Source organism: Hyperoodon ampullatus, assembly GCF_949752795.1.
Source record: "Hyperoodon ampullatus genome assembly, chromosome: 5".
In the NCBI taxonomy this organism is placed as follows: Eukaryota; Metazoa; Chordata; class Mammalia; order Artiodactyla; family Ziphiidae; genus Hyperoodon; species Hyperoodon ampullatus.
In genome coordinates this window covers 58,632,437-58,654,263 of record NC_136918.1, presented here as the reverse complement: position 1 = coordinate 58,654,263, position 21,827 = coordinate 58,632,437, and the positions used below count along the sequence as shown (strand labels likewise).

At 44.9% G+C, this 21,827-nt stretch overlaps 1 protein-coding gene across 8 annotated transcripts in view; it reads right to left on the bottom strand.

The window, feature by feature from the left end:
• TNIK (TRAF2 and NCK interacting kinase) overlaps positions 1–21,827 on the bottom strand; it is a gene marked incomplete at both ends in the record, with an annotated part of 410,421 nt that overhangs the window by 86,472 nt on the left and 302,122 nt on the right. For all 8 annotated transcript variants that reach the window (XM_079704808.1, XM_079704809.1, XM_079704812.1 and 5 more), the window contains 3 exons: positions 7,190–7,394; positions 10,695–10,761; positions 15,075–15,250. In XM_079704808.1, coding sequence (XP_079560934.1) covers positions 7,190–7,394; positions 10,695–10,761; positions 15,075–15,250 — 448 coding nt within the window. The remainder of the gene's footprint in view (positions 1–7,189; positions 7,395–10,694; positions 10,762–15,074; positions 15,251–21,827) is intronic.

Below are 21,827 nucleotides of genomic sequence, written 5' to 3'. Positions count from 1 at the left end.
TAACAACTAATATTTACTGAGTATGTTCTAAGTGTTGCTGCTATTCTAAGGCTTTCTATGAATTGACTCATTTAATCCTTACAATAGCCCTGGGAGGTAAATGCTACTGTTATTTCTAGTTTTACAGATGAGGAAACTGAGGCACAGGAAAGTTAAAGAACTTACATCTAATAAGGAAGATAACATCAGCCAAAATACTACTCTCAGCAGAATTTCCCCAAATGTTCTGTTGCTCATGGACTCTTCTGCAGTTTCCCCTTGATCCCCCTTTTCCCCTTTTTGGTCTGAAAGCACCTGGGAGAAACTACTTAGGTCCCAAAGAGTAACCACACCCACAAGTGGCTTTTCTGCATTTGGGCTCCAGCTGCCACAGCTTGTGTGAAACTGGCCTGGTCACCCTGAGTGAAAGTGAATACTGAGAGATGATGTGAGCAAAGTTGACCACAATGGATGAGCATGTAAGTACGAAAAGTTCTCCAAACGGAAGCATGAGTGGGTCCTGTTAGTCACGTTTAACCTGGATTTGACAAGTCAGTTGAAAGCGAGATCTGTCTAGCTCTTGGCGGTTGACAAAGCTAGGTCTTTCACATCCATTTTCCTGGTTAATCCTCAGAACAACTTTGGTGGTGGGAACAAGCTTTCTTAGAAGCCTCCTCGTAGAGCTTAGGAAGTGGGGCTCTGGGGAGACTTAGGGAGCCGCCCAGGCAGGCAGGTGGTGCACGGTGGCCCTCAGATCTAGACCTTCTGACTTCCCGAGCAGGTTGCTTCCTTCTCTCCAAAGCAGAGATGAAACGGATACATTTCTAGAGATTACTACACTAAAACTACCTTTCAAATGTCTTCTTTGTCACTGAAATGAAGGGCTGCTGTTGGCTTACTCCTCTGGGCAGCGTTCTGCAGAGCTGGTCCCGTAACTCCATCGTCCGCTTGAATACGCAGTTTTCTCTGCAACAACATTCAACTCTCCTACGTCCTTATTAGTCTTCTCTGCTTGCTTCTCCTCCCCTACTCTAGTTCTCAGAGAGTCTAGTTCCTAGACTCTCCTCCTCTCGATGTCTACTTCCATGACCATAAACCAGTAATTCCCATTTTTCTTCCCATCCTCAACCCCTCTTCTCTGGCTCTAACTATATAATCCAACTGCATCCGTGGCATCACCACTGGCTGCCTCATAGGCAGCTTTAACTCACTACATTCCAAACTGATCTTATCCTACTGCTCCCAAACCTGGCCCTCCACCTGGACGCTCCAGCCTGACATCGGAGAACCTTCTGTGACCACCTGTGCTCCTTCATGGAAGACATCTGATCAACCACCACATCCTGCATGTTCTATAGGCTCCATCTCTCTCAAACGTGCCCACTTTCCTCAATCCCCACCCAACCACCATCCACCTAAAGCACCACCCTCTCTGGCCTGGGCTAACTGGTCTCTCCTATCCACTCTTGCTTCCTTCCAACCACTTTCCCTGCAGCCCAAGTTTCATTTCAAAAACGCAGATCTGACAGAAAGACAAATATCATACGATATCGCTTATATGTAGACTCTAAAGAAAAGGGCACAAATGAACTTATTTACAAAACAAAAATAGAGTCATGGATGTACAAAACAAACTTATGGTTACCAAGGGATGGGGGGGGGAGGATAAAATGGGAGATTGGGATTGACACATACACACTACTATATATAAAATAGATAGCTAATAAGAACCTACTGTATAGCCCAGGGACCTCTACTCAATACTCTGTAATGGCCTATATGGGAAGAGAATCTAAAAAAAAAAAGAGTGGAAATGTGTATATGTGTAACTGATTCACTTTGCTGTACACCTGAAACTAACACAACATTGTAAATCAACTATACTCCAATACAAAGTAAGAAAAAAAGGGTCACATAAAAAAGAAAAACAACAAAAAAACCCCCAGAAGATCTGATCATATCCCCTTGGTTGAAACATATCAATGACTTCCCACTATTCTTAGAACAAAATATGAAATTCCTTAACCAGGCTTACGAAGCCCAGCAACACAGTGCCTTGGCTTCCCTGCCTAGCACCCCCGCATGCCCCTCACCGCCTTCAGCTGAACGCTGACCGACAGGCCTCCACGCCCGCCTAGGCTCCCAACCCCGTGGTCTGCTCCCCTAGTGCGCCATTCTTTTCCACCACAGCAGTCTGGCAATGATGGTGAAAATGGTTATTTGGGTGATTATTTGCTGAATGCCTGTCTCCCTCACAGATCTCATCTTCACAAGGGCAGACCATTGCCAGGGTCCAGCATGGCTGTCCGCAGAGTGGAGCTATGCATCCACTAAATTTGTTAAGTGACTGCCAGTAGGAATAGGACAAAAGTTTTAATTCTACCATACACTTAAACAGACACTTGATCCCAACGTCCTTAAAAGCCCCAGTCACTCACAATAAAAAGCTAGAGACTTATAGGGAATTTTAGACTCCAGGCTCTCATTTTGTACGTCAGTGCTCAACTATTACTGGCCAGTAAGATACTGGTGGTATTTAACTTTTTTTTTTCTGGTGATAGAACCAAAGCAGTATAATATCTTTCAGCTAGAGCTGGTTGTTTTTACAACTGGATGATGTTATGATTGCCTTGAGGGCACCAAATGAGATCTCGGTGGCTTGAAGAACTGAATACAGTTCTCCGAAGAATACAACTTGCTACCATGGAGCAGGTTCGTGCTCCTGGGGTCAATGTGACTCATTTCTGTGACTCAAAGATACTCTCCCCACAATGAAGGTATAGAAAGAAAGCTCTCAGCAAGTTGAAAAATATATATAGTAATTACTAACATCATTTCAAAACTCTTGAGCAGAATCAAGCATCACCACAAATCTTCTGCCCAAGGTTGGTCTGAAAAGATGACCAGAGTAGGTGCCCCAGCACCTCAGGGTCCTGATTCCTGGACCCTAACTCTGTGATGGAGAGTAAAACAAGTTGTGCATTGACTAGGCCAAGTGCCAGAAACTTCTATCGAGCTGAATAAAAATAGAAGAAGCCTTCTATATACTTTTTCTCACTATTGATGGACTTACTCATCTTAGCTGGATTTAATCAGACTCTCGGAACTTAGTTATAAATTGTACTTTATCATTGGTCAAAAGCGGTGCCGTGTACCTAGCATTTAATTGGCCTGAAGCCACGTCCTTTTCATGAAACTGATAAATGACTACATTCAGTGTACAAAGTCCTTCTAAGAATATACAGATCCTGGTTTAGAACCTAGCCAAAACCACATGGTTGCCTATAAATAGCAAAGAGCATACAGGGATTCCTTAGAAACTCTGGTTGGAGGTGACATCTGAGATCACTGAGCAAGTCAAAGGCTACAACCTACACAGCCTCGGGTCACCAAAGGGGTGTCTGAAGGGCCTTTATTTGGAAAAGGAATGTATTTCCCAGGATGCCTACACAAGGCCACCTGGCTCACAATGAAGCGAAGTTCACAAGCCTAACTACGGGCTTTAACTGCTTCTACGTGACAATGTAGTGCAAGTTCCTGCCAGGGCAGCAGACGTGGATGGGATCCAGCAGGACCGGAGGCGGGAGAGGAATCCTGGGCGGCGGGGACAGTCATTACTTAGGGGTTCAGAACTTACAGTCATCTGAGAATTCAGTATTTCTTTTTTTCTCTATTGTGCAATAGGGGCAAGATAAAGGATCAAAAGATAAAGTGGGTAAAATCTCTTGATGCCCTGTGGTCACAAGCATTCCTGCTTCTGGTGAGAAGCTAGGGCGCATGCACATTGATGCCTAGAGCAAAGTGTCTCCATGCACGCCTTCTGTGCCCGTGGGGTGGGGACATAGAGGGTGTGCCCCGCTGGATGCCTGTGCCCCACTGAGCCTGAAAACATCCAAGATAGAGGCTCCAGAAAATGCAGCAAAAGAACAGACACGAGGAGGCCTTGGCAGGAGCTCTGACTGGGAGCCTGAGAGTCAGAGTCCAGCTCAAAGATGAGCACCTGCTGAGTGCAGCTTCTTTGACCTTGCTCAGAAATCCTTAAATTCTCAGTGTAAAAGACCACAGAAGCAGAGGCCAGGTGAAGACTATGGAAAAGCACACTGACTCTGGCTTGCCGGGGGAGAGGCAGGACAGATGCAGTGACAGTGGCTGGACTCTGGAGTCCAATCTGCTGGGTTTGAAACCTCGTTTTGTCTCAAGCTGCGTGACCGTTAGCAAGTTGTTAACCTCTCTGAGACTCAGTTGCTTTATCTTTAGACTGGGGGTTCTTGTGAGGATTAAATGAGACAATTCACATGAAGTACTGAACAGAGTACCTGTCTTATGGTTAAGTGCTTCCTCACTGTTAGAAATTGTTATTCGAGCAACTTGATGAAAAAAACATATAATGTTTAAATAGATCAAATCAGGTACAAGAGGAAGAAAATCTAAAAAAATAAAACCAAAACAATACAATGCATCCTCTGAAAAGACTGTACCAACTAAGGATCTAGGTTCAAAGGCCAAGAGTTCTTGTGTTAAAATTTAAAAAAAGAAAAAGAAGGAAATTCATATAAGAGTGTGCTTGTGTGTCTGTGTACACGTGTTTGCATTCTCTGGTATGTTAAACGTTTTATGGGATGACAATGGGGATTTTCTAGGGTTACTTGGTAAATGCTTTTAGCCTGAAACTAAGTGTAGCAAATCACCAGGCAAGGAGCTCATTAGCCAGACAAGGGAAAGGCAAATGGTCCAGATTTCCAGGGCATGATGCTCCAATGAGGTGAGGGCCTCGGGAAATGCTCTTGGAAGGAATAAACCACAAATCAGGAAAGAAGCAGGAAAGGCAGGGTTGGGGGACAGAGCCTGAGAGGGTACTGGCTGCGGAGAGAGGTTTGATCAGAAGTTAAAAGGAGTAAGCCTTGGATCCAGACAGCAGAGGACGTGGTCCTCAGGAGACCCGAGAGACCGAAGGAAATGGTGCAGCACTGGGCTGGGGGCCAGTACAAGAGGCTGCAGCCGGCCTGGGTGGGCGGAAGGCAACGACACCGAGGCACAGCTGCAAGGACCTGTCAGAATTTCAATTTGTGCCCAGGAGAGTAACCGGAGGTGAGGCAGGCACCTCCACTCCTACACTTTGTACTTTACTTCTGAGAGCTGCCTAATTACCACCCACCTCCCTTCACCCTGCCTTTGCCTGCTCCTTTGAAGGCGTCTGCCCCCTCAGCACTACAATGCCTCCGTCTACTATAGTGTAATTCTGAGAATACAGGATGGTAGGTGACCTTCAAACCTTTTATGGGCTGAGCATTCGTCACTCCAACAACGTCCTAGACTTACTTACTTAGATTGGAAAGTCCTTCATTTCCCTACTGCTGTTTGCAGACGCTTATAAGGTTCAATTCTGAGGATCACAGTTCACGGCTCTGATTACATATCTACCCTTAGTGCATCAGGGCCCGCATGGCCATTGGGAGAAGGGAGACCTGGGTGTGAATCCTGGCTTTGTACGTACTGGCTCTGTGACGTGGGACCAATTTCTTCCCCTCTTTGAACCTCAGTTTCCTCTTTGTTAAATGGAGATATGCACACTTTGCACGAGAGATCATGGATATACACAAATCCACGATAGCGGTGACATCCTGGATGTAAGCAAAGCACCCCACCTGGTATTTAGCACACAGAAGTCACTCAATAATTGTAACTGTTGGGTATGACTGCTGCCGGTCTGCATACTAATACTCTAGGGACATAATGAGGTTGATGGGATTTATTGCAAACTGGAACGGAAGCCCTCACTGATCCGGGAAGGCTGGACCTGGATGTACGATTTAAAAAGCAAGCCGCTCCTGGAGTCTGCAATTCACCACCCTCTAACTGCAGTGGCCACCTGACAGAGCAAATGAATTGCTGTAAACCGTTAATGAGGGGCAAGACGGTGTTTGGGAGAACTGTAAAATTACTCCCCCATTACCATGCCGTTAGTGAAGCTTTAGTCTGCCATCCAACTTCCCCAACAGCTATGGTCTCTCAGTTTCCTAACTGTCTAGAGGTTTTGATTTATCTGGCAGAGGAAGGAGGCCCTGGACCAAAGTTCTGGGAAAGAGGCTTTAATAAACGTCTGTAAGACCACACAGGTGAGAGCCTGGCCCAGGGTAAGCCATGCAGGAAAGTGTGGCTGGCACTACGGGTTCCCACACAGATGACAGCACACCTATTGGTGAAGGCAAGTCTTGCCCACTAGCTACAGGACAGGCCCTGGGTACCAAGGCGTGCGTGGAAGGACTCAGGAAATGCTTTCTTCAGTGTTCAGAGGAGTAACAAAGGAGTAACAATAGGCAGGCCCTGCTTTTCCATATTTGACGTCTCGCTTTTCTGCCTATTCACTGTGGTCACTGTGGTCTAGTCAACACCTGTACTTCACCTCTTGGTCATTGACTCATTCACTTGTATATTAGTTCATTCATTCCACAAATATTTAGGAGGTGTCTACTGTGTGATGGGCACTGTTTTAGACACTACTGTCTAGATACACGATGTAGAGATACATAGGGATAAAAGAGAGAATCTTCCGTCCTCAGGGAGCTTACATTCTAGTGCGGAGAGACAGATATACGAAAGTACATAAAGTACACACGTGTGGGGCTTCCTTGTTGGCACAGTGGTTGAGAGTCCGCCTGCCGATGCAGGGGACGCGGGTTCGTGCCCCGGTCCGGGAGGATCCCACATGCCGCGGAGCGGCTGGGCCCGTGAGCCATGGCCGCTGAGCCTGCGCGTCCGGAGCCTGTGCTCCGCAACGGGAGAGGCCACAGCAGTGAGAGGCCCGTGTACCGCAAAAAAAAAAGAAAAAAGTACACACGTGTGAAGGTGATAAGAGCTATATAAAAAAAATTAAGCAGGGAAGAGCAACAGGACATGATGTAGAGAGGGGCTGCGATTTTAAGTGAGGGGGTCAAGGAAGCCTCACTAAGAAGGTGATACCTGAGCAAGACTTGAAGGGGCTGCAGCCTTCACCTGCTTTCCTGATGTGACCACACCAAGGTTACACCACCCCCAGCAGGGAAGTCCCCCGCCTGTAAGAGCGTCTGGCTGCAGCCTCCTTTGCAGTTCAGCTGTGTGCGCTCCAAGCAGGCTATGGCCTTGACCTCACGGGCGGGACCCCGGGCGGACACCCAGAAAGGGACCGCAGCCACAAGGGGCGGGTCGCAAAGGCGGCCGAGCGCGTCCTCACCTCCTCCAGCCGCCGGCGCTGCTCTTTCTGCTCCTCGATGCGCTTCTGGCGCTCGGCCAGCAGCTGCCGTTTGTGCTCCTCGTTCTCCCGCTGCTGCTGCTCCAGCTGCTGCCTCCGCAGGGCCTCAGACCGCTCCTTGTTGGCCAGCTGGAGCCTCAGAAAGTCCCGCCGCAGCGTCGACTCGCCAGGCAGGTTCAGAATGGAGCTGCGTGGCAGGAGAGACAGATCAGGCTCCCGCTCAGGGCGTGGCCATCGCTACCGGGGGTCCCGGCGGAGGCGAGGCAGGCGGGTACCTCACCCACCTGCGGGGAAAGAGGCCACATGCTCAAGCATGGGCTCTCAGACCCTCCGTTAATTCCACTGCTCACCCCTCAAAAGAAACAGAGTCCACGTAACAGACGCCGAGTCCAGCCTCTCCTTCAGTGTGACTACTGCATGCCTATGCCGCTCCATCGCCGCAGAGATGTCACATGCCTGAAGTCATCACCTCTCTCCCGGACCGTCCACACCACTCCCTCGCCCTCTATCTCTAAAAGCTGTAGTGAGTACGCAAGCCCTGAGCCCCAGGCCAGCTTATTTTCACTTTTAAGAAAGGCAAGAGCTAAGCCAGCAAATAAAAATGAATAATCTGGAGCGGTGAGGGAGCTTGCTCTACTTGGATGGGTACATCGTCTTCACCCACATCACCGCCTTGAACAGCACAAAGCTACAGACTCCTTGGTTCTGCTTGCAGCCCAGCAAGGAGGAGGGAAATGGTTCCTACTTACTCATACAGACCTGGCCTTTTTAATCTTTCTGGCAGCTTCCCCTTGAAATAAATCCGTTAAATAATTATTGAGTACCTACTATGCGGCAGGCACTATAATAGGCTCTAGTGGATACAGTAGCTAAACAAATTCTCCCTCTAGTTATTTTCTTGTGGGGAAGAGGGACAGGCAAATAATTAGACAGGCAGACAAATTATTACAAATAACATAATTTCAGATATTAATAGGCTCTATAGAAGACAAAAAAAAGTGTAAGAGTTTAAAACGGACAGTGCCAAGGCACTGGGGCTAGGATGAGGGTTCTGCTTGAGATGGGGTGATCAGGGAAGACCTCTCCCAGATGCTGATAGTGGAGATAGGCCCCAAATGATGAAGAGTCAGTCACACGAGGAGGTAGGGGAAGAACCTTTCAGGCAGAAGGAAAAGCAAGTTTAGAGGCTTGTCGTGGCAACAGGGGTGGCCTTTTTGAGGGTCTGAAGCCCAGGCAGTCTTCCCAGAGCAGAGCAAATGAGAGGGGGAGCGGTACAAGAGGAAGTCAGAGACAGAGCAGAGAGGGTAAAGCATGAGGCTGTGGAAGCCACACGTGGAAAGCTTGTTAACAGGAGCGTAACATGATCAGATTTGTTTGGCTGCTGAATAGATGATGTTCTGCAGTGGGTACAAGGGCAAGCAGGGTCACCAGTTGGGCTGCTGCTACAGTGGCTCTGGGGTAGAGACTAACCAGGTAGGGGAGGTGGGGATGGAGGAGGCATCTGGGGAGAGAGTTAATGAAACCTGTTGATGGATCTAATGTGTGGAGTGAGGGATGACTTGCAGGTTTTTTCTTGGCGTCTGGGCTGTGGTGGTGATGCAAACTGGGATGGGGAATGGAAGGGGAGGAGCAGGTTTGGTGGTTGACAAGGGGATCATTCTGTCTTGGAGAGTGGGTAGCGTGCTATGTGAGATACTGCCGTAAAATGACATCAAAGGCGTGGTTCACAGACAGTGCTTGGATTCTACTAATAAGCCTCCTTTAAAACCAACAGCCTTTGTGTAGAACTTTAAACAACCCCCCAAAGGAGGGGCTTATCTACTCAGGCCACATGGTCTGTGCAAAGGTGGTGGGGATTAGGGAACCCAGCCTCCCATGCACATGAGGACGAACCATTAATATTAACCGATGTTGAATCAATGTCAGGCGACCCGAGATGTATTACTGACTGAATCATTAACTCCGTGTGTGAGCTGATTGCTACCGTTGGGCTGTTACCTCATTTCTATAATGAGATAACCACTATCCCTTTCTATTTTACAGGATTTCATGAAAATTAATTAGATGCGTCCAGAAAATAGGACTTGGAACATAATCTTCGATGTGATATAAAGACATGTGACAATTATAGAAACGTTAAGAGATGGCTAGGTCATCCACTAAGTGACTCCAAACATGCGGTTTAGCAAGTGTTAGTTAAGGTGAGGTTCTCAGCTCCATGGAGAGTGATCAGAAGGGCTGACAGGTCTGTCTGGGTGAGCTTTGGAAAAATAGCGTACGACTCTGAAAGCAAGGCATTTGGCCCTTTGCTTTACAAGAATGTTCATTTTCCATGTCACTACTTGGCAGTCACCATATTTATGCAGCTAAACTAGGGGCAGAAAACATATTAAGTGTCCAGATGGAAGGAAAGACTTCTCTTTCAGTCTTTGACCTTGAAAATTCCCGTAACAGGTGAAGAGAGAAAAACTGATGGCCCTGTAACCTCAATCCCATCCTCTTCCAGTAGTTTTAGCAATAATCCAGCTTGGTAGGTCTGAATTAGCTCAGAAAAAGGAGTGCACTAGCTTATTCTAGCAGCAGTGGCTGAACTGGCCCCTTCCCTGGTTCAGAAGCTCTGCCTCAGTCATACAAGAACTGCTCCTTACTGAGTACTGGGTCCCTCCCTTGGATGGCTAGAGGATGGGGACCCATATACCCCAGTGACCCTTCTGCTTTGTGCACTTCCCCCAGTAATCTCACTTCACATGTACAGTGCATCCGCCCTGGTGTGCATGCCCATGCCCCTTGATTCACCAAACTGCCATCAGCTGAATTCTCTTACAAAAGAGAAATCCTGGCAGTGTGAGCACATTGGCATTAATTACTTATGAACACAGACGAGAAGAAAGTCAGAAACAAAGTCAAGTGAAATTCAAAACGTAGGGATGATGATAATAAAGAAGCACTTGATTCTGGGGGCCAACGTATGACAACAGGAATGGGAGTGAAAGTTTCTATTTAGGGTTCACCTCTAGAGTGTAATTTGATTTCCTGGAAACTGTTTCCTCTTGGATTAGGCTGTGTTGAAAACACACGCCATGTGACGACGACAGTGGCCACCTACATGTCTCAAAGGTATGAAGTAATGGACTAGATAACTCAAGTCCAAAAATACCACTTTGGTCTCCAGAAAGTTGCAGTTTTAGGCACTTTTAGACCTGTATTACCCAGATAATTGCCTCCTACCCATTCTACATGTTACACATGTGAGGAAACAAGGAAATAAATCTTGAAAGACAAGATAAATTATATCCTGATTTCCATGTTCTTGTAAGAGTCTGCCTAGGGAAATTTTCCCAAATTAATGAGTACATTTGTGGGCAATAAATTAAATAAGACCACCCTGCTGGACTCTTAAAAATGAACCTATAAATCAAAAGGATGTGAATTTCACACAACCACAGTGCAAAATGTGAAACTGAGAAGATAGCTCTTGCTCGCCTACCTGGGCTCTCCTGAGTCATTCTCCTCCTCTTCTTCCTCACTCCCGCTGTACTCATACTCCGTCTCATCTAAAGAGAGATCCACAGAATATTAGTGTGCAAAAAGATGCTACAGCTCAGTAAAGCTCATGCCCTCATTTTATGTATAAGTAAACAGAGGCCCAAAGAGTTGCCCTTAATGCTGACCTGGGACAGGCCCCAGGCCTCCTGACTTGTGATCCAACAGTGCCCACCAGCTAGATTCAAGCACATGGAATTAACATCCAAGACTGCCCCAGTCGACTCTAGATTCTCTCCCTAATGCGTGGCATTCACATGAAAGTGAAGACAAGGAGCTGAAACGTAACTTTTCAGTTTGTGTTAACTCCCATTATAGGACCACCTAACCCAATCTTTTATTGGGCCACTGTTAACTTACTGACAGGAGTAATCATTTTTTTATGTAGGAATTTTATTATGACTTACATAGACTCACAAATTGCCTTTAGATATCTTAATACCAGACAGAAACTTTTGACAACGTGTGCTATTAAAAATATAGAGTTAAATGTGTTTTGATTGACCCACTGGGGACATTCATTTAATTCCCTAATATATTAAGCAAGTTAACATGCCATAATGAACAAGATCGAGTCTTTGCTTCGGAGGAGATTAGAATCTAATGGTCAAGATAGATAAGTAAATAATCAGAGTCTCCATGATTACGAAGAAAGAGAACTAATCTTTATTGGGTTTCGCCCATGCTGGTCACTATGCTAGATACTTATGTTCTCTCATGTACTTCTCATAACAATCCTTTAACATAATACCCATTTTGCAAGCAAAGATACTGAGATTATAAGCAGTTTAGTAATATTACCAATAAATCTGAGATTTGGATTCAGAATTCAATCCAGAATTTCTCCAACTTTATAATTAGCATTCTTTCCAACACATTATATACTAAATAGAATTACATAAAAAGAGCAATGAGATATCAAAGAAAAAAGCGGCTAAGTCCATGGGTCATAATGGGGGAAGGGAACAGTGAAGTCTTTGAAGAAGAAATGAGCTGGACCTTGGAAGATCAGTAGCCCTTTTTTAGGCAGATGGCAGCTGAAAGTGCTGGGAAAGGGGCATTCTAAGCAACATAACCACCTGAGTAAGGCTAACAGTATTATAGTGCATGAATGTTCAGGAAATACTGAGTTGTGAATGGCTGGTGTGAGAAAGCAGATGGAGTGAGAAAGCCCAGCAGGTCTGATGTAGCTTAATGATCTTTATATATACCATGCTGAGGACTTTTCCGTAGGCAATGGGGAGACTTTGGAAGAGATTTTCATTTTAAGCAGGGAGGTTGTCACAGGGCTATCATCCCTTGATAGCTATGTGTTAGTAAATACAACTTTGAAGACATTTGTACACCCCTGAAAAGAAACTGAAATTGCAATTTGGTTATGTTACCACCAGGAGACAGCAGTCACATGATGAGAACTATGGAATTTGATCATAAACACATTTTGCTTTCCATACTATTTAGCCATTAAAGGGATGATGAAAGGGAGCCATAGCACAATGACTTCAAGAGTATTTTTTAAAATCATATAAAAATTAGCTTCACATGTTTAAATAAGTATGAAGTTTTCAGGCTACTTTTTAAAAAGTATTATTTTATGAAAATGTAAAGAACCTTCATAAAGTGTTTCAGTGTTCCACATTGAAAGTTTAATATTGCAAACTTTCCTTAAATGAATCAACAGAGAGTTCAAAGTAAAATGCAGAATTTTATCTAGTAAAGTAAATTATAGCAAGGAAAAGAAGCACACAATTAATCTAATTATTTCTCCTCTCTAGGGTAAAAATTTCATTTGTCAATCTCCTCAACTATAATACTTCACCAGAATCCAGCGTGATTGCTTTTATATTAGTGGCTTAAATGAGCATGTATCAACATATCTGAAGGAAAAAATAATATCAGGTTAAAAAAATCACAAAGCAATGCACATTAAAAATTTTTGATTCTACCAGAAGCTGGTCTTAGAACTACTTAAGAGAATGAAAAAATATTAGTAGGAGCAAGTTAAGTCATTTAACCAAACCGAGCAACTGGAATGAAGTCTCATTTTGAGCAACACTCCTTCTTGGGGAGCAGACAAAAAAGAAGGCTGCTGGTGGCTCGAAGCCTAAACAGAATGAGGTTCCTTAAATCATCATGCAACTCTCGAGTAAGCCTGCCTACTCCCAAGGATCTTACTCTTTACCCTGCAGAGAGGGAACACATTAAAAATAGTCTGTTTTCATGGGGTGGTGAGTTCTAAGTCACATTTTAGAGTTTGTGCCCCCAAAATGTGAAAACAATCCAAGGCACAAGCTTTACCCACTCTTACAGGGCAGAGGCAGAGGTCACATGATCTCAGAAAGTAACCCCTGAACAGTGCTGAAAAATTGTAGGTCAATAAGAATTGTCTAAATAAGGATAGCTTACATTTATTCAGTACATCTATGTGCCAGACATTGTATTAAGCATTTTACATGCATCATCTCATTTAATCTTTGCAAAAATGCCAGACAATACTAATTATTATTATACCCCCATTCCTATTTTAAAGATGAGAAAACTGGGGTGAAGTTCACATAACCATTAAGGGGTAAAAGTAGAATTTGAACTCAGAATTTGAGTCTGAAAAGAAGAGTCCGAGTACTTAACCTATTCTATATACCTATAGGAAAATAAATTTTCTTTTTAGAAAAGTTGACCTTTAATGGGCTGCATGTCTGACACACTGCCCTAAACTATTCCCTTTATCTTTATTTTTAAATTTTTTATTTTTTTAACTTTTTATTTCATATTGGAGTATAGTTGATTAACACTAAACTCTTCCCGTTAAAAGCCTGACTTCATGGAGTGGCCCAAGACCACTATTAATAAGTAGCAGTTGAAAAATCAATCCTGGCACTTTTTGACCTGACTCATCTATTTCTCTCCAGCTTAGTTCCTCCAGCTTGGGCTACCCTCCCAACTCCTTGGGCCCTGATTGATACCTCATCCCTCTCCATCCACTAACGACTGAAGATGAGCCTCCTTTTTGGATTAGCTTCATAACCTCCCGTTCCTGAGTCTAACCTGATCACACATTTTCCTGCATCCCCGAGGCGGGCTGCAAAGAAGGAACTCTTCCCTTGAAGCTTCACCAAGGATTTCTCCTCCCTTAGCTTCTGCTGAGCTTACCTCTGCCCAGTCCTGACCCCTACACGGCTCACCACCCCACTCCTAGGACCCTGCTCATACCTTGCCACCTGAAGATATTAACTGCAGAGGCAAAGAAGAGGGGAAGTTCAAACAAAAGGAGAGCACCCTCTCTTCTGTGCTGCCCACCACCCTCCCCGCTCCATCTGGATCATGAAGAACAGAGGAGAAAGATGGAGAGTACAGAAGTGGAGCCAAGCACATCACCATGTACCTTCCACCCTCAGTCCCTGGCCTCCCCCTCTGCTCTCTACCTGCCCACCCCCCACCCGCATGCTCAGTGCTCACCTGGCCAGCCCTCTATCGCCCCCTCACTGTCAGCGGGGCCAGCTGCCCCCTCCTCCTCCCACCAGGGAGCTCTCACCTTGTCTGTTCTCTGCATCCCCACCTTTCCTTCCCATCCTCAACCTTCCCTACCTCCCTACCCAACTAAGTCATAAAACCTGCCCCAGACCACGTGAGTTTTCACCTTGGTCAGGATGCTAGTTAAGGAATTTTGAGTCTCTATTCAAACAACTTGGGCACAGTCCCAGGGCCCCAAGTTTGCACTCATGTCTTTTCCAGTGATGCAGTGAAAAGGTAGTATGGTCTAACAGCTAGAGCCATAAGAGAAAAGAGTTTTTGAATCTATAAAGAAGAAAATGTGATGTTCCATACAGCAGCTTGGCAACTTCTTTATATCGCTTTGACTATAATAAAAGTCATTCTGACTTCCAAATAACTAAATTAGAAATGAGTCTCAGAGCACGAAAACTTAAATGGTGAAGAGTGCCAGTACTGAAAAATGTCAACTAGATGGTTTTTTTTTTAAGGTTGCCTGTCTTCTGTAGATGTTGAGTCTTTGAAACATGAATATTCATTTGAATTAAGAAAATCACTTGTCGTATTAAACCACTTTATAGTATCACTCAACATGACTTTTTGTTCAGTGCCTGGAAAAGGTAATATTTCCCGAGGTCCTATTCTTTCATGAAAGATTCCATTTCAGCAGCCTCCCTCCTAGTGATGCCCACAGGCTGTGATCTCAGAGGCAGCCCTTCACACTAAAGAACAATGCAGTCCTATTTGAAATCCCCACCGTACCTCCAATACCTCAAGAGCCCATGACTCACTTGGTCTTTTGTTTCCCTTGCTGAAATACAAACGTGTGTCTCACCTTTCTCTCCTCGCTTCTTCTTTGTTCTATCAATATGGTCCTTGAGCTGAATGCGGACCTGTCGTTCATTAGGTTGGTCTCGTATAAATGGATGCTTCATCAGTTGTTCTGTTGCTGGTCGCTGGCTGTGATTCTTTACCAAACAGCTCTCAATAAAGGACTGGAATTTTTTTGACCTGCCAAACAGAAGAGATGAACCCATAGATTAAAAGACAATCAAAAGAAAAGCAAACTTTAGGGATCAACCAATCACAAAGTCGGTCTAGCTCTTTTTTGGCACAGTGGGGTTCAAAGGCATCATTGCCATCAACACACAACTCAGGCAGTGTATGGTAGTTATAGCACGAAAGCATTTTTGCACAGTTTATCCATAATATCACACAGAAGACCAACAGGCACCAGAGAAGAGAAAGACCCCGATAAGAATCACACCTGGAAGGTCTATTGGAATGAGGGAACCAGAGCTGGGCCTTAAAGAATTAGGAGAAAAATCACTCTTGGGAGGCTTCCCTGGTGGTGCAGTGGTTGAGAGTCCGCCTGCCGATGCAGGGGACATGGGTTCGTGCCCCGGTCCAGGAAGATCCCACATGCTGTGGAGCGGCTGGGCCCGTGAGCCATGGCTGCTAAGCCTGCGCATCCGGAGCCTGTGCTCCGCAATGGGAGAGGCCACAACAGTGAGACGCCCGCGTACCGCGAAAAAAAAAAAAAAAAGAATTAGGAGAAAAATCACTCTTGGGAAAGGATAGTTCAGGGAAGTAGAAAATCAGTGAAAAACTAAGGCTGGGATTGAGCATACTATATGTCAGGGGACATTGAGGTGAGTTCTCTAAATGTGGCAGAAAATACAAGCTGGGAAAAGTAAAACCAGGGTTGGACAGGTAAGGGGGAGTACATTATGTAGGAATGAGCAAGATTCTTAAATGGTAAAATGAACATTAGGTAAATTTTTTAACTGGCAGTTTTGAATCACTTTTGAACTTTGTTTTCCAATGAATAAGAACAGGGTGTATGTGTATGTTTGCTATCAATCCACAGACTTGGAAACTTAACTTATAGGGACTAAGTTCATACCCAGAAGCAAATTTATCTCTTTCTAGAAAGGCACCATTTCCTCAGAGATAAACCCTGTGCCAGAGACGCACAGGGGCAGGGGAAAGCTGTGAGAGATACCCGCGAATAGGGCACAAGTCCATAGCGTGGTAGAAACTAATGATGACTTCAGCTATGATTCATGAGTTGGGCATGCATGTTCTGTCTGAAAGTTCCAAGAAATTGTCCAGCATCATAAATAATTAAGCTCATGACTCTACAGCATGCCTTTCCGAGGTGCCCCGCTGTCAGCAGGGCACATCACCCTTGGAGACCTTGGGGGAACCCTGCTCACCCTCCCCGTGGCCCAACCCTGCTCAGGAATGAATCCATTTTGCGCTCTCTGTTGCCCTCCTGTGGAGCACTGGGGAGTTACAGGAGCAGATCCCCGACGCAAGCTTGCGCAAGCTTCCCCAAACTTCCCAGCGGGCCCTGTATATATATCCTTCAGGCCTGAAAGGTGTCTTCACCACACAGAACACAATGGTGAGTGTGTTCTTCAAGATTCAAATGGGAGAGGGCACTGCTATACGTACCACTCTCCATTTCTGCCCCAGTCAAAGCAGTTTTTCACCTTACTCCATGTTTTTAAAGTAGTACTGAACTACTGGTATTTTTTCCTCCTTAAATTTCCAGGCTATGTTCAAGCTTTTAAATTATTTTACATAGAAGTAAAGGTCACCTGAAGGTCAGCTCAGGATGAATCAGGATTGGAAACACTGAGGACTAGACATAAGAACAGTAGGACGGACATTCTAAGCACCTCCCTTTAAGTCCTTCAGCTCATAGCCCTGCCTCCCTGACACTGGAAATTCTCCCCAGAGTTGGGAGCTGCCTGAGTCACCTTCCTATCACGAGCACACTACGTGTCTGACAAACAGATGAATGCGTGGATGGTTATCGGGTGAGAATTCTGGACGAGAGCTGTAATGTGGCTTCAAATGCGTCCTTTGAGGGACAGAGATGAAGGCTTAGAGAGAAGATATCACTTCATACACTTTCTTTCTATCCATTGGATTAATCTGTGGAGGCACTAATGTGATATCATCTAAGGAGGGACTCTGCAAAAAAAATAAACAAATAAACACAAAAAACCATAATGAAATAATGGACTGTCCTAAGGAATAAAATGAAAAGAATAAGGTTAACCTGCATAAAGAAATAGACAAACTCCACACAGTACTCTTCTAGGTAGAAAATCAGCATTAACAAGGTGAAAACAAAAACAAATGAAGACAGAAAGCTATTAAATATTCACGAGGAATGCAAATGGCAGTTCTTTTTTTTCTGCTTGCAACTTGGAAGAAAAAGTTTGTTCTTTATAGAGGGCAACTATTCATTAGGGGATGATAAGTAAAAGAAATCATAACCAATTTAAAAAGAGATCCAGACTCAATAGACTGAACATTCCCTTCCCCGTTACTGACACCTCACAAAAGTCAGAGACATCTCCGGGATGAGAGAGTGTTCAGGGAGTTTAATGGGAACAGCTATAGCAGAGTCTTTTTTCCATTCTCTCTCCTGGTGAGAAGGAACCTCAAGAGATATTCAAGAGAATATTTTGGGGCCCAAAGGATGGGCCAAGACGTGTAGAACTACAAAGCTGGCAGTCTATCCCATGTCATCTGCAAATGGTTCTCAGTGAAGAGAAAATAATGCTACTTAAAACAAATCTTCAAAGAAAGATTCATTGTCTCCATTTAAGTTAGTGTGACCAAAGAATCAATATGCTTAATTGCATGTTTAATTAAAAGTAAAAATACTTCACCTAGGGCTTCCCTGGTGGCGCAGTGGTCGAGAGTCCGCCTGCCGATGCAGGGGACACAGGTTCGTGCCCCGGTCGGGGAAGATCCCACATGACGCGGAGCGGCTGGGCCCGTGAGCCATGGCCACTGAGCCTGCGCGCCCGGAGCCTATGCTCCGCAACCAGAGAGGCCACAACAGTGAGAGGCCCGCGTACCGCAAAAAAAAAAAAAAAAACTTCACCTACATTAAGCATCACCTGATGCTTTGCCGAGAGGCCGAATGGGTTTAAAGTACATTTCTATAACTTTATTGTTTCAGTCTTGGCTGCTGGTAATTTAGTTCTGTCACTTTAAAAAAAAAAGCTCAAGATTAGTAGTACTAATTTCCCAAGGGTTGGCACCGAGATATAAATGTTAGTGGCTGGTACTTACAGTCTGAGATACTAGTTCTTCTAATACCAGTGTCACTGAACACTTTATCTTCCCAGATTTTTCCTGTTTATGTATTAAACTGTGTTAGAGGAATTAAAAATGCCTGAACGATTATGACATTAATCACTGTAATGTTTTCATGAGCTGGGCTAAAAGTTTTTGGTAATCTTCAGACTCCCTACATGCAATTTGATCTTTAAAATTTGCACTTGCCCAGAACTACTCTTTTTCTCTCTTTCAGTTTCCATCATTTACTAACTGTGCGATTCTAGGCAGATCCCCTAACTTTTCTGTGCCTCAGTTTCCCTGGTTGCAAATGGGGATACTGTTAGTACTTATCTCAAAAGACTGTTGTGATGATTAAATGAGTTAAAACCGGGCCTGTTACATCATAAATGCTGTATGTGTGTTTGCTATGATTGTTATTATTATTACTATTACTATGATGACAATGTCCCAGCGTCTCTGACCACTACCAGGCTTCAAGAACAGGAGGATCTGCCTTGAGGGCTACGAGAAGAAATTTGAAGGTGATTTTCCCCACTTGGGTTGAAGCAAATAGTATAGAGTTCCTTAAGGGAATTATTTTACATATACTAGGATTAGATGCATTAGCAGGAAAAGTCACCAGGATCATTATCTCTAAGGAGACTGCAAAAAACGGTTAATTTTTTAAAAGTTTGTGTAATAACTTTTGTTTTGATTTCAATAAAGTCCAAAGTCACACTACTAGTAGTAAATTCAGTCTATTTGAAGTATTTTCTGGTATTTCCTTTCTATTATCATTATTTTATTTACAGTCCCCTCCTCACCCAAGAGCATTGTCATTTCAAAAACAGAAGTGCTTGATAACCCAGCAAGAATCAGAACTGGTGTTTCATAAAATAACAGAAATGGTTGTAAGCTCTGGAGTAAAAGCAGAAGGCTGAGGTTCCAGGCTGCCATGAACCTGGGACTCAGGATAAGCCAGTTAACCATACCAGGCCTCCAGTCTCCATCTGGAGCATGAGTGGCTTGGACCAGGAATCTTATACCTCTTTCCAGTGATAGGCAGTTAGGACTTTTCTGATGAGCTCAACCGAGTGCTGCTTTGCCTGTGTGGAATCTTCACATTTAAAGGGCATGTGAAAAGGACAAGACTGACCATCTCTCTCAGGAACAGAGTCATTTCCATCCTTCTCCAGAGACCCCTGGAGGGAAGCTACGGCATGGAGTATATGTGTGAGGGCAGGGGAGCCGGGGTGAGCACTGTGGGAAGAGAAGGGAGAGGAAATCTTTTGAAGGGGATGGTTACCCATGTGGGTTGAATCCAACTACACACAGAGCAGGAGTAGAGACAGGAGGGGAACATGGGAATCTCACCGCACTGGTCATTTGTTGACATGGAGACAGATGGTGAGAGTATCCTTCTCCTCTGATTCAACTCAGGTTGTAACCCCCCTGGAGGCCTAATCAAAGGTCTGAGCCACATGAACATTGACTGGAGCCCTGACCACAGGACTTCCTTAGCCCGAGGCCTCTCCTCACTACACTGATGGGGGAGGAAGGGCCCGGCTCCTGCTGCAGGGATGCGCTCCTTTCCTCCCATAACAAAAGGGGAAAATAGCAGTGTGACTGTCTTTGTTTCCCTAATGTTAAGGCTCAAGGAACAAGTGCTCACACTTAGGGACGAGTACAGCTCCTTCTCTACCACTTTAACCTTGAACTTTTAAGAGGTCAAATGGTACAGTAGAAAGACTATGGGTTACAAACTTGGCAAACGAAGACTGTACAGCCTAGTGCAAGGAGCGTAACCTACCTAAGCCTCAGACTCTTACTCATAAAATGAGGACTCAGAGCATCTGTCTGGCATGGCTGTGGTTAAGAATAAAAAGGGTTATTATGGGACTATACGAAATCATGTGTGTGAAACTTTTGAAAATCGTAAAGCACTACAGAATTTAAAGACTCCTTCATTCAATAAAAAATATATAAAAAAGATTAAATATATACTTTACATATATAGTTTAAATTTATATATATATCTTAAATACACATACATACATATAAGTTGCTGAGTCTACAACATACATATGCCTTGTATGTTGTAGACTCAGTCACATTCCTTGGAAATGACCCTCAGCTTATAATGAAGAGTTCACTGCCGTCTCTGCCACAATGGCGCCCCCTTTGGTCATATGCTGGAATACACACTAGGAACAGTGTACTTCATCTGATAACTCATTGAAGTAGAGAAGAGCTGGATATAAAAGAACATTTTAGAGTTTTGTTTCTTTTGATGGGGGAGGAGAGAAAGAAGGAAAAGGAAAACAGGCAGAAATATTTCACTTCCTCTCAAACCCGATTCTATTTGAAATCACTTTGGACCTGGTCATTCAAGACAAGTACTCTGAAGTGCCTAAGTATTTTCACTTAAACACTGGAATTCTATGGCAGAGAAATTCGAGCCACACCAAGTGTCCTGTGGCCCGAGGCTGCACAGCCATCTTTATAAAGGCTGGGTTCTGAGTGAAAAAGTCTATTATCACCAGGGCTTTTGTTTTTCCCACTTGCTCTCCAAGAGTCAAGTCATTTTCCCATCCCCTGCCTGGCAGTGTGGGACTCCTGCTTGTAACTGGCTTTCCTTCCAAGCCAGGCAAGGGCATGCAAGGAGGCTGGTGAGATGAAGGTGACCTGCTCTCCTTCCTCACTGTTCCTGGACGGATGCAGCTCCCTACAGCATTATCACAATGAGCTCTCATTGCCAAGGGTTTACAGCAGAGAAGTTAGCCTGTGTTTCTCCCCAGGTCTGTATTTCTCAGACAAGGTCAGTGCAGGGTTTGCCCTTTTTGGAGCAAGGTCAACAGAAACTGTAGTGCCCGGGCCAGTCACTCACTTCTCTGGGGGCCAGACGGGTCACACAAAGGGCGGTGCAGACCAGGGGTAAAAAGGAAACAGGACAAGTGGGGTGACCAACAGATACCAGCTTCTGGGTTGGGAGAGGCAGTGACGGGCAGAAGCACAAGCTCTCACCTTCAAAGGGAGCAGGAACCACTGGGCAGGACAGTATTGCTGCACCTTCGTCAAAAAAGGTCAGAAATCTCCATGGACTGCTCCACCGCCAGATTTTTTAAAGTTGGCAATCAACACAAATATTTCTGAAACGAGGTGTGTGGCCACACCGTGCCAGGCAAACAGCAGACGTGTGGATGGTCATTTTGTCCAGCAGCAGTGAAGGCAGAGGAGGAAGGGAGGGGACAGGGCAGGTGAAGCCCACTGGACTCAGCAGCCCTCCCACCCCCCTTCCCGGGAGGCTTGGCATGAAACACAAGCAGAAAGCTAGCGGAGGGCTTCACAGTGCCACTGACACTTCCAAGGAACAGAACCGAGCCAACTCCTCCCCAGGAGTCTGTTCCAGAGAGAAGGGAGGAAGCAGTGCCTCTGGGCGCCTGTGGATCACGTGCTGTGTGGTGCCCAATGGAAGGCTGTTGCTGGGGAGAGAGTGATT